This window comes from Sinocyclocheilus grahami, unplaced genomic scaffold (genome assembly GCF_001515645.1).
Source record: "Sinocyclocheilus grahami isolate Dianchi unplaced genomic scaffold, SAMN03320097.WGS_v1.1 scaffold219.1, whole genome shotgun sequence".
NCBI lineage: Eukaryota > Metazoa > Chordata > Actinopteri > Cypriniformes > Cyprinidae > Sinocyclocheilus > Sinocyclocheilus grahami.
Genome location: NW_015505398.1, coordinates 382,809 through 395,621, shown reverse-complemented (window position 1 = coordinate 395,621; position 12,813 = coordinate 382,809). Strand labels below are relative to the sequence as shown.

Sequence of the window (12,813 nt, the reverse complement as noted above, 5' to 3'; positions counted from 1 at the left end):
CATTTCCGTCACACGCTTGAGGTATTCGGCCAATCACAACGCATTGGATAGCTGGCCAATCACAGCACACCTCGCTTTTCAGACTGATGAGCTTTGTAAAAATCGACGCGTTTCAGAACGCCTTTCTATAGACCAATTTAGAGTAGACGTCACAGTTACTTAACTTGCAGCTGCACACGCATAGTGGTTGCAGAAAAACACTGGGAACAAGTGGAGGTAAATGGGTAAAATCCATGGAATAAAAGAAAATATATATTTTTGTGCCTGTTGATGTCAAGATCGGAATGCAAATATTTTTATAGAATACTGTCTGTATACTGTCTGCTAAACGCAGACGTTTAAATGGACATACTATGGATGAAAACTGCTATGATTAACGTTACTCTACTTTTAAAGCATAAATTCGATTTAAACAATAGGTCTACATAATATTCACATATGCTGTTCATAGGGGACGTATTGTATTAGCCCTACAGTTACAGCATGAAATATTATTTAAACCTTACTATTGAGTTGTTTTTCCTTATTAGAATTGTGAGATATAATCTCGGAATTGTCAGAATAAAGTCATAATTTTGAAATATAAAATCAATTTTACCTTTTTTTATTCTTGTATTCCATAGCTCCATAGACTGCCGCTTGAAACCGTCATTTTCTGTCTCCAGATAGGCTCCGCCCACAAAAACCGTCACCCGTTTCGGATCTGTACGACTATCGCACTCTCTAACGTCAATTTCGATGAATAATAGTGCTTATCGCTGAGTGACAAGCTCTTGTAATATGCGTAGAACATTTTGAAAATGACATCTAATCAATATAATTTATAATCCTTTTAAACCTAACTATTTTGTACCGTATCCGTGAAATTCTCTAGCCGTAAAGGCGATCTCTCCCGGGTTTTCTGCAACCATGATGCGCGCGCATCCTGAATGTTTACAAACCGATAACTGGTCTATAGAGGCATAGAGGAGAAACAATAATGTACAGTATGTGGAAAATAATGTGTGTTTTTTTACCTTAAACCGCATAAACACATTTCATTACACCAAATACACAAAATAATGTTCTTTTTAGCAGCATCATATGACCCCTTTAAAATAAAATAAAATACTTTTCATACTTGGCCTAAGTAGGTAACAATAAATATCACATACTTTAAGCCTTTTACTCAATATTGTGAACGAATTAAACTTTTACCAAACTAATTTGCCGGTAAGATATCTGTACTTTTACTTGAGTATGGCTTTCAGGTACTTTATTCACCACTGCTCATTACTCATTACACTACTTTGTAAAATGTCCTAGTTTTCTATCACGTGAAATCGCTTTGCTTGTTCCTTTAAAATCAGAGGCAACTGCGCCATCTTGTGGATTCTAATATTCAGTTCAGCATAGCGGCGATTCTGCTCTGATCGAATCAGCGCCGATCTGAGAGCAGCAGAGTCATCGAGCTCACGGCTAATCTCGCGAGGGTTCGGTTGTGAGAGCTGGTCTGGGGTCAGCTTTAGCAGGGGAATTTGACCCAGTGACGCTGAACCTATGCGCTGATGTTTGGATACAGGAAGCTTGTAGTAGACAGCGAGGCCGGACCGAGGCAAGGTATGTAAATTAAACCGATTACAAATAATGTTCATCTGTAAACGAATCATTTATTATATACCAATATGTCTGCGGTCCTAGAACAATGTCAGATTAAAAAGTGTGTTTCCATAGGCGACGTCAGGAAAGTTGCGGATGTCACCGTCGGTTGTGACTGCTTAGCTGATCTCGCTTTTTAACTCCCTTTAACCATGAATTTAGTTCAAGATTTACATGTAAGATAAGTTTAACCTTTTGAAATGGATATATTTACGTTCACGCTGTGTAACATGGTATGTTGGGCTACAAAAAAGCAACTTTCCAGTTGTTGAGCGAGAGAAGTTTCTCCCTCAGTTCAGCCCCGCCCAGCAGAACTGCGCGTGAGGAAACAGCAGTTTACAAGTGAATCCATCATTAGGCCTGTAGTTGCTCATCCTATGCCTTTTCCCTTTGCACTGATATAGAGGAAATCACCCTAATATATCTCTTACCACATCCTCTGTGCATTTAAGACTTTAAAATGACACTTGTGTGGATATCTGTAAAACCTAGAGGTCAGTTTCTGTGTGGCAGCCATCATATGAAGAGCAACATATGATTTGGGGGGTAGATTTGTTTGTTGCTGCTAAATGTGTTGTATGGATGATTGTGTTATTTTCACTCATCAACATAACACTCTCTTGATGTGATTACAGATGGCTTGCAGTGACACGGAGAAGCTCAGCCTTGATGTGGAGCCCTACTGTGATGGCGAGCGCTCCGGTTGTGCGGCAGCCATGGAGAAAGAAAGGGAGTCCTATCTGAGCCCGACAGAGAACCCCTCCACCATCAGTGTCTCTGCTAGTATCCCTCCAGACCAGCAAGGCTATGACGTGGAGTTTGACCCTCCGCTAGAGAACAAGTATGAGTGCCCTATCTGTCTGATGGGTCTTCGCTCGGCAGTACAGACACCATGTGGACATCGATTCTGCAACTCCTGCATCAAGAAGTCCATCAGGTAACTTTAAGTGTCACTTTCAAAATTCACCCTGTGCTTAACCCTTCTGTGTCGAAACATACACTTCTAAGGCTAAACACAATCAAAACTTGTCTGAAAAAAATGCTGTCCAAACTCGGTCCTGGAGGGCCGGTGTCCTGCAGAGTTTAGCTCCAACTTGCTTCAACACACCTGACTGGAAGTTTCTATGCCTAGTAAGAGCTTGATCAGCTGGTTCAGGTGTGATTAATTAGGGTTGGAGCTCAACTCTGCAGGACACCGGCCCTCCAGGACCGAGTTTGGACAGCCCTGGACTAAATAAATGTAAGAATAATTTATATATTATTAGTAATATTTCAAGATGCACACTTCGTGGACTGAAGAAACTTAGATTTACTTGATTATCCATGCATAGTTTTTTTTTTAGAAAAATCAAGTTCAAATAAAAATCAGGCTTTTGTTTTGATTAATTTATTTATACAATTTATTTATACATTCATGCAAAAAAAAGATTTACAGAGATTTGATCATAAAACTAAGCTTTTAGATATGATCTATATCTGGCCATATAAATACCAAACTGCACCAAATTAAGGTAAAATAGCTCAAACTGTTCTTTTTTTCCCTCGTCAGATATGAGCTCCATATTGGCCTATATAATACTATAAGAGCCACAAAAACCTGATTCAAATATGACACTCAACAAAAACATATGAAAATTCTTTTTTTTTTTGTTTTTGTTTTTTTGTACGAATATATATATATATATATAGAGAGAGAGAGAGAGAATTATTTTTTTTAAATATAAGATTTTGTCTAAAGTTTCAATAAATTGCTCCATTTGTTTAAAAAAAAATAATCAAACTGTTATTTCTTGACTTTTGACTATTACTGTTTGTCAGGCTTTACGGGGTTAAAATGTCAAATATAACTTCCTATTTCCTGGCAGGGACACAGGGCAGAAATGTCCAGTTGACAATGAGGTGCTGCTTGAGGAACAGCTCTTCCCTGATAACTTTGCCAAACGAGAGATTCTCTCACTTACTGTCCGATGTCCTAATGTAGGATGCAGTGATAAAATGGAATTGCGCCAACTGGAGGTAAATTTGAAGGTTTGGTATGGTAAAAGTATTTTTAAATGTTGCATTTAAAAAAATTTTACTCGCAAAAAAAAAAAAAATAAATAAATTCTGTCAGGCCAGTAGCACCAAAAATAGCATGCATGCTTATTATTATGGTAACTTGCAGGCAGCACAAAAAGTGCAGGTTTTTTATTTTTTATTTTTTAATTGATCAGCAAGTCTTCAACAAGAACTGCCATACAATCTAATGATGCCAAATGCCTTTTTTTATACAAATGTTCTTAACTTACTTTTTAAAGGGATCATGAACTGAGAAACCAAAATTCTCTTGATCTTTTGACATTTAAGAGGTCACTGTACTATAAAAACAATCTGTAAGTTTCAGAACTCAAAACTTTCTTGTTAGTCTAAAAACCAAAACAACAACTTTTGGAATGTCCTCTATGATGTAATAGCGTGGATAAGCACCACCTCCACAGCTTTAGATCAACACCTGCTTCAACATCACTGCCTGTTTAGCCCCGCCCACTGATTCGTGTTTATGAGAGAGTTTATGCAGAAACCAAACAATAAAGATGCTCCGAAAACAACAAGACACTGTGCAGTGCCAAGTTGTGGAAAACAGTGTTTGCGTTGCCTTCCTTCTGATCCCAACGTTAGGAAAGAGTGAATGAATGAAGATCCAGACCGCGTCAGAACTTGGTCCTTTGTTTACTTCATTTTACTGTAGATTCGTTTACAAACAAGCACAATTCAACGCAGGATCTGTTTTTATTATGTGGTAACTATTGCTTTGCCTCTTACAGATCGTTTGATATGTATCGCGTTATTTATGCATTTTTGACCTAAATCACAGCAGCGTCCATCTGTGAGGAATGTACGCTTTCAAACATACACAACTGTTAGCCAATCATAGCAGTGGGCATTTACTTCCGAGTAGTGCTGGGCGGTATACCGGTTCATACCGAATACTGGTGTTTATTTTTGTTATGATATGAATTTTTTTAATACCGCAATTTTAGGTATGTCACTTAAACAGCGTTCGGAACGCGACACTGTTCCGAACGTTGTTTAAAGGGTCCCTTTTCACTGTTGCACTGTGGTGAGGGAACAGCTGTATGTGTTACTAAGCGTGAAAGTTCCGAAACTGAAGCTGTAGAACTATTAGAACGTGATGACACAGAAGACCTCATCCACAATATCCACATTGACCGCCACAAATATCCAACGCCCCCTGCCATCAGCTCCCGCGTCTCACACACTCACACAAGCGCGACTTTAGCACTAGATTTAGCAACTTTCAGACCCTTTTGGAATTATAAATATGAGCGTAGTTTGTTTGTTAATATCACATGCACTTTTTTGTTTGTTGTTTTTTTTAGTTTGTTTGTGAGCGCTGCATGAGACACAAAAGTAATATAGCCAAAACAACGCATAGCCGCTCTTTAGTGTAGATGCATGTTGATTTTATCAGACGATGCCGTGATTATAAATGAGAGTGACTCCTGGTTAACATGTATTAAAAGGGGTCGTGTTTAGTCACTATTTAGTGTGGTATTTTTTTTGACAATATTCACTCATCATGATGGTAAAATAGGGCATTCTAAGTCAATATACTGCAGCATTTCCTCTCTCAATCAGTAGAAAATATGAATAACACCCGGTCATGCATGAAAAAAAAATACCGTCATGTAACGTGAAACCGGTATAATTTAGAAAAATACCGCGATATAAATTTTTGGTCATACCGCCCAGCACTACTTCCGAGTATACAATCCGTCATGCCTATTCAAACAGAGCTTTCTGATGAGGAGGGTTACAAACAGGACAGAAAATATCTTATTACTTATTTTTTTTTATGTAATAATCTTCACATTAAAAGTGGACCTCAGAGAACAGTATAAAATAAAAAACAGAGGCAGTTCATGACCCTTTTAAGAATATTTTTAGGTTCTTAAATATGGTTAAAAAAATAGAACTTATGGGACCCAAGGTATTTCAACTTAAAATCTTGTTAATTAAAACGGTCCATGGATATGTTACGCATCAGCTCCTCAGAGAGCAAGACCTTTCATAAATGGCATTTCAAACCCATTAGTGTGGAGTCACGAACAAGCTTGCTAAATCACAGTTGTCATGATGGCAACTTGTTTAATCGTGTTATGTTCTCTCTTCCTCAGAAACACTCGTCTCAGTGTAAGTTTGCCACAGTGCAGTGCCCTCAGTGTCTGGAATCTGTTCGTAAGAGCCATCTGGATAAACACAAGAGCGAGCAGTGTTTACAGCGGCGTATGACCTGCCCTGCCTGTGCAGGGAGCTTTGTGTATGCTAGCAAACAGGTGAAAACCGTTGTTTCCTGTTCACATACAGGATATGTTTAGATTTGGTTAAAGTGGTTTTGAAAGATTCTATTATAGTATTTCATAATATTTAATTATCGTTTATTTTTATATTTTCAGTTCATTTACTTTCATCATTTTTTTTTCACTTGTATTTTGCTTTATTTTTATTTTTGTATTGGTTATATTATAGTGACTTTTTTAGTTAGTTTTCTTTATTATTTTATTTCAGCCTTATTTTAGTCAACAAAGAATATTTGAATAGTTTTAGCTAGCAATAACACTGTCCAACATTAGTGTCTGAAACATTTGTTTTCTTTTGTGTAGATTCATGAACAGATTTGTCCTTTCGCCAATACAGTGTGTGGATATTGCGAAATGGAGCTTATACGGGATCAGGTGTGTCAGATGATTTGTCACTAATATGCACATTACCTGAGGCACAACAGTAATTTATTCTGTTTGATACTTCAAATTATTCATTGTGAAACTATGAAGCTGAATGAATCTGTTCTTACTGGTTTCAGTTGGCATTGCACTGTGACACAGACTGTCTGAAAGCTCCTGTGGCCTGTACTTTCAGCACTTTTGGTTGTCATGTAAAGGTGGGCCATGAGATTCCTGTTATAATAACACTCCAAAAACATATGCTTTCCTTTTTATCGTTCTGAATAAAGTGCATTCTGGGGACAGTAAGACTTATTTTGTAAGGAATGAATACTTGCGTTCAGCAAGGATGCGTTAAATTAATCAAAAGTGACAGTAAAGACTTAAAAAAAAATTTTTTTTTTAAAGAATTTCAAATAAATGCTGTTCTTTTGAGATTTGTTCATCAAAGAATCCTGAAAAAAATGTATCATAGTTGCCACAAAATATTAAAGCAGTGCAATTGTTTTCAACACTAAGCTAGAAAAGAGTTATTTTAAATTGTAATAGTATTTTTGATCACATAAATGCAGCCTTGTAGAATATAAGAGACTTGTTTAAAAATATTTTAAAACCTCTTACTGAATCTCTGAATGGTAGTATATAACACAAATGTCTAACTTTTTTATTTCTTTGGAAATATTACAGATGCCAAGAAATGAACTGGCCCAACACATGCAGGAATTTACACAGATGCACATGCGTTGCATGGCTGAGTTTCTGCGTAGCCAGACTCTCAATAGCTGCTCAGTGCCCTCATTTGCCACACACTCTTCGTCAGATGAACGTGGGGCCTCTACCCGAGCCCCAGATTCTTGCCAGTGTAGACCGGAGCTGATGAACCTGCGTGAGACGGTCTTGGAGCTGGAGGGCCGGCTGGTTCGTCAAGATCAACAGATCCGCGAGCTGTGCATCCACAATGAGACACAGAAAAACCAGGTCACAGAGCTACGCCGAAAGCTGAGCTCACTGGAGGAGGCCACCCGAGAGCTGGAAGCCCAGCAGTATCAAGGCGTCTATGTATGGCGCTTGGAGAACTTCTCACTTCACCTGCGCAACCAAGAAGCCGGTCAGCCCATAGTCCTCCACAGCCCACCTTTCTACACGGGCCGGCCGGGGTACAAACTCTGCCTACGACTGCATCTGCAAACTCCCAGCGCCCCACGCTGTTCCAACTACATCTCACTTTTCGTGCACACTATGCAGGGTGAGTTTGACAGCCAGCTCTCCTGGCCCTTGCAGGGCATGATCCAACTGGCAGTGTTGGACCAGGTCGAGGGGCAGCATCACGTGGAAGTGATGGAGACCAAGCCAGACCTGCAGGCCTTCCAGAGGCCCACTGTCCTGCGCAACCCCAAGGGTTTTGGCTACGTCACTTTCTTGCACCTACAGGCTTTGCGGCAGCGTGGGTTTGTGAAAGACGACGTGCTGTTGGTGCGCTGCGAGGTCACACCACGATTCGACGCTAGCCTCAGGAGGGAAGGGGTCCAACCTCGGGGGTCAGAACCTTCACTTTGAGTTCCTACATCGCTCCTGCATTCTTAAGTTCTCATAGACACTTTGCTGAAACGAAAATGTGGCAAAACCTGGACTTTCTTTGACTCTTCATGGTACACCAGGCTTAGTAATGATGGGTTTACAAAGTTGCATAACTTGTATGTCTGTTGTGAAGTGTTTTATATACAAATGTTGTTTCTCAAAAACCTTTTAATCAGTGCAATCAATGGACAAATCTACATATGATTAGCATCAGAAATTCACTGAATGTCCCGTCAACCAAGCTAAAGAGTGTAAAACTATTATTTTAATGGTGCTGCTTGTGCTAAGTGTTAGCTTTCACAAATTATTTTCATGATTCAGCTACCTTTTCTGCCCACTCGGCAGTAGGGAAAAAAAATCATTTTTGCTATCTTTTTTTTTTTTTCTTAAAATATGTACTTAATTTTCATTTATTTGACGAGATCTGACAATTTAAAGCATCATCAGTACAGAGCAGCACTGTTTACTGTGATTATACTAAATGTCATGCATTGTTCATTTAACAACTTAATGTCTTAAGGTGTGGTTACATTAGCGAAGTTTCGATGAAAAATTGTTAGTGATGCATGAAGTGCAGCTCACAAAGAATTCCCTTTAAAACCAGGCAACTACCCCTCTCGGCGTCTGTTCTCTGCAGTGAGCGGCAGAGAAGCAGCGCATTCAGCTGGCCGCACCGCAGCAGACTCGTCAATAAATGAGTACAAAACAGCGTTTCCAAGCACCTGTCGCTTACTGATTGTTTGGAATTATAAATATGAGCGTAGTTTGTTTGTTAATATCACATGCACTTTTTTGTTTGTTGTTTTTTTTAGTTTGTTTGTGAGCGCTGCATGAGACAAACAAGTAATATAGCCAAAACAACGCATAGCCGCTCTTTAGTGTAGATGCATGTTGATTTTATCAGACGATGCCGTGATTATAAATGAGAGTGACTCCTGGTTAACATGTATTAAAAGGGGTCGTGTTTAGTCACTATTTAGTGTGGTATTTTTTTTGACAATATTCACTCATCATGATGGTAAAATAGGGCATTCTAAGTCAATATACTGCAGCATTTCCTCTCTCAATCAGTAGAAAATATGAATAACACCCGGTCATGCATGAAAAAAAAATACCGTCATGTAACGTGAAACCGGTATAATTTAGAAAAATACCGCGATATAAATTTTTGGTCATACCGCCCAGCACTACTTCCGAGTATACAATCCGTCATGCCTATTCAAACAGAGCTTTCTGATGAGGAGGGTTACAAACAGGACAGAAAATATCTTATTACTTATTTTTTTTTATGTAATAATCTTCACATTAAAAGTGGACCTCAGAGAACAGTATAAAATAAAAAACAGAGGCAGTTCATGACCCTTTTAAGAATATTTTTAGGTTCTTAAATATGGTTAAAAAAATAGAACTTATGGGACCCAAGGTATTTCAACTTAAAATCTTGTTAATTAAAACGGTCCATGGATATGTTACGCATCAGCTCCTCAGAGAGCAAGACCTTTCATAAATGGCATTTCAAACCCATTAGTGTGGAGTCACGAACAAGCTTGCTAAATCACAGTTGTCATGATGGCAACTTGTTTAATCGTGTTATGTTCTCTCTTCCTCAGAAACACTCGTCTCAGTGTAAGTTTGCCACAGTGCAGTGCCCTCAGTGTCTGGAATCTGTTCGTAAGAGCCATCTGGATAAACACAAGAGCGAGCAGTGTTTACAGCGGCGTATGACCTGCCCTGCCTGTGCAGGGAGCTTTGTGTATGCTAGCAAACAGGTGAAAACCGTTGTTTCCTGTTCACATACAGGATATGTTTAGATTTGGTTAAAGTGGTTTTGAAAGATTCTATTATAGTATTTCATAATATTTAATTATCGTTTATTTTTATATTTTCAGTTCATTTACTTTCATCATTTTTTTTTCACTTGTATTTTGCTTTATTTTTATTTTTGTATTGGTTATATTATAGTGACTTTTTTAGTTAGTTTTCTTTATTATTTTATTTCAGCCTTATTTTAGTCAACAAAGAATATTTGAATAGTTTTAGCTAGCAATAACACTGTCCAACATTAGTGTCTGAAACATTTGTTTTCTTTTGTGTAGATTCATGAACAGATTTGTCCTTTCGCCAATACAGTGTGTGGATATTGCGAAATGGAGCTTATACGGGATCAGGTGTGTCAGATGATTTGTCACTAATATGCACATTACCTGAGGCACAACAGTAATTTATTCTGTTTGATACTTCAAATTATTCATTGTGAAACTATGAAGCTGAATGAATCTGTTCTTACTGGTTTCAGTTGGCATTGCACTGTGACACAGACTGTCTGAAAGCTCCTGTGGCCTGTACTTTCAGCACTTTTGGTTGTCATGTAAAGGTGGGCCATGAGATTCCTGTTATAATAACACTCCAAAAACATATGCTTTCCTTTTTATCGTTCTGAATAAAGTGCATTCTGGGGACAGTAAGACTTATTTTGTAAGGAATGAATACTTGCGTTCAGCAAGGATGCGTTAAATTAATCAAAAGTGACAGTAAAGACTTAAAAAAAATTTTTTTTTTTAAAGAATTTCAAATAAATGCTGTTCTTTTGAGATTTGTTCATCAAAGAATCCTGAAAAAAATGTATCATAGTTGCCACAAAATATTAAAGCAGTGCAATTGTTTTCAACACTAAGCTAGAAAAGAGTTATTTTAAATTGTAATAGTATTTTTGATCACATAAATGCAGCCTTGTAGAATATAAGAGACTTGTTTAAAAATATTTTAAAACCTCTTACTGAATCTCTGAATGGTAGTATATAACACAAATGTCTAACTTTTTTATTTCTTTGGAAATATTACAGATGCCAAGAAATGAACTGGCCCAACACATGCAGGAATTTACACAGATGCACATGCGTTGCATGGCTGAGTTTCTGCGTAGCCAGACTCTCAATAGCTGCTCAGTGCCCTCATTTGCCACACACTCTTCGTCAGATGAACGTGGGGCCTCTACCCGAGCCCCAGATTCTTGCCAGTGTAGACCGGAGCTGATGAACCTGCGTGAGACGGTCTTGGAGCTGGAGGGCCGGCTGGTTCGTCAAGATCAACAGATCCGCGAGCTGTGCATCCACAATGAGACACAGAAAAACCAGGTCACAGAGCTACGCCGAAAGCTGAGCTCACTGGAGGAGGCCACCCGAGAGCTGGAAGCCCAGCAGTATCAAGGCGTCTATGTATGGCGCTTGGAGAACTTCTCACTTCACCTGCGCAACCAAGAAGCCGGTCAGCCCATAGTCCTCCACAGCCCACCTTTCTACACGGGCCGGCCGGGGTACAAACTCTGCCTACGACTGCATCTGCAAACTCCCAGCGCCCCACGCTGTTCCAACTACATCTCACTTTTCGTGCACACTATGCAGGGTGAGTTTGACAGCCAGCTCTCCTGGCCCTTGCAGGGCATGATCCAACTGGCAGTGTTGGACCAGGTCGAGGGGCAGCATCACGTGGAAGTGATGGAGACCAAGCCAGACCTGCAGGCCTTCCAGAGGCCCACTGTCCTGCGCAACCCCAAGGGTTTTGGCTACGTCACTTTCTTGCACCTACAGGCTTTGCGGCAGCGTGGGTTTGTGAAAGACGACGTGCTGTTGGTGCGCTGCGAGGTCACACCACGATTCGACGCTAGCCTCAGGAGGGAAGGGGTCCAACCTCGGGGGTCAGAACCTTCACTTTGAGTTCCTACATCGCTCCTGCATTCTTAAGTTCTCATAGACACTTTGCTGAAACGAAAATGTGGCAAAACCTGGACTTTCTTTGACTCTTCATGGTACACCAGGCTTAGTAATGATGGGTTTACAAAGTTGCATAACTTGTATGTCTGTTGTGAAGTGTTTTATATACAAATGTTGTTTCTCAAAAACCTTTTAATCAGTGCAATCAATGGACAAATCTACATATGATTAGCATCAGAAATTCACTGAATGTCCCGTCAACCAAGCTAAAGAGTGTAAAACTATTATTTTAATGGTGCTGCTTGTGCTAAGTGTTAGCTTTCACAAATTATTTTCATGATACTACATTCAGCTACCTTTTCTGCCCACTCGGCAGTAGGGAAAAAAAATCATTTTTGCTATCTTTTTTTTTTTTTCTTAAAATATGTACTTAATTTTCATTTATTTGACGAGATCTGACAATTTAAAGCATCATCAGTACAGAGCAGCACTGTTTACTGTGATTATACTAAATGTCATGCATTGTTCATTTAACAACTTAATGTCTTAAGGTGTGGTTACATTAGCGAAGTTTCGATGAAAAATTGTTAGTGATGCATGAAGTGCAGCTCACAAAGAATTCCCTTTAAAACCAGGCAACTCTCTGTTGGTTAATGGAGTGAATCTGCCTGGGGAAATCTTTCGCCCTCTTACGAAACTCCCAGTCACTTGGATGACAGTCACTCCCAGTTACTGGGTTTTATAAGAAAATTCGCCAAACAACAGTAAATGTGATCACACCTTAATGCAGATGTTTGTCTTTACTGAAAGTTGTCAGCTGCTCTAAATTTCTGAAAGGTGCTGTACGTAACAAGCTTAGCCTATAAACAAGACATTACATTTTTTTCTCCCAAGTCACCTTACTTGTGCTCAATATTGCTAATATGTATGAATGTTCAACGTGCTTCATTGAAAAACTTTGACAGAGTATGAATACCTTTTTTTTTTTTTTATCAGATGGACTAATATATGCAAGTTAATCTGATAATTGTATTGACACTGGAAATCTGACAATCGTTTTTTTAATATAATGTTCTTTTTTTACATCACAATATACAGTGCTCAGATGTGTTAATATTTGTCTTTATAAATTATTGAGTGTCACAGTTTCTGTCTTTCTTTCA

The 12,813-nt window shown here is 38.9% G+C and overlaps 2 protein-coding genes across 4 annotated transcripts; both read left to right on the top strand.

Annotated features, from left to right (window-relative positions):
• Positions 1-1,499: 1,499 nt before the first annotated feature.
• LOC107596425 (TNF receptor-associated factor 6) lies at positions 1,500-8,541 on the top strand. 3 transcript variants are annotated; one of them, XM_016287162.1, is made up of 7 exons: positions 1,500-1,599; positions 2,274-2,575; positions 3,504-3,654; positions 5,817-5,975; positions 6,303-6,374; positions 6,503-6,580; positions 7,050-8,541. In XM_016287162.1, the coding sequence occupies exons 2-7, from the start codon at positions 2,274-2,276 to the stop codon at positions 7,917-7,919; spliced, it is 1,632 nt and encodes a 543-aa protein (XP_016142648.1). In that variant the 5' UTR covers positions 1,500-1,599; the 3' UTR covers positions 7,920-8,541. The 3 variants fall into 3 exon arrangements, with proteins under 3 accessions (XP_016142648.1, XP_016142649.1, XP_016142647.1); XM_016287163.1 differs by lacking the exon at positions 1,500-1,599 and adding an exon at positions 1,978-2,132; XM_016287161.1 differs by lacking the exon at positions 1,500-1,599 and adding an exon at positions 2,143-2,184.
• A 976-nt stretch (positions 8,542-9,517) lies between these two features.
• Positions 9,518-12,759, top strand: LOC107596428 (TNF receptor-associated factor 6-like). The gene is made up of 4 exons (XM_016287170.1): positions 9,518-9,709; positions 10,037-10,108; positions 10,237-10,314; positions 10,784-12,759. Exons 1-4 carry the CDS (start codon positions 9,533-9,535, stop codon positions 11,651-11,653), a joined length of 1,197 nt encoding a protein of 398 aa, XP_016142656.1. The 5' UTR covers positions 9,518-9,532; the 3' UTR covers positions 11,654-12,759.
• The last annotated feature ends 54 nt before the right edge of the window (positions 12,760-12,813 follow it).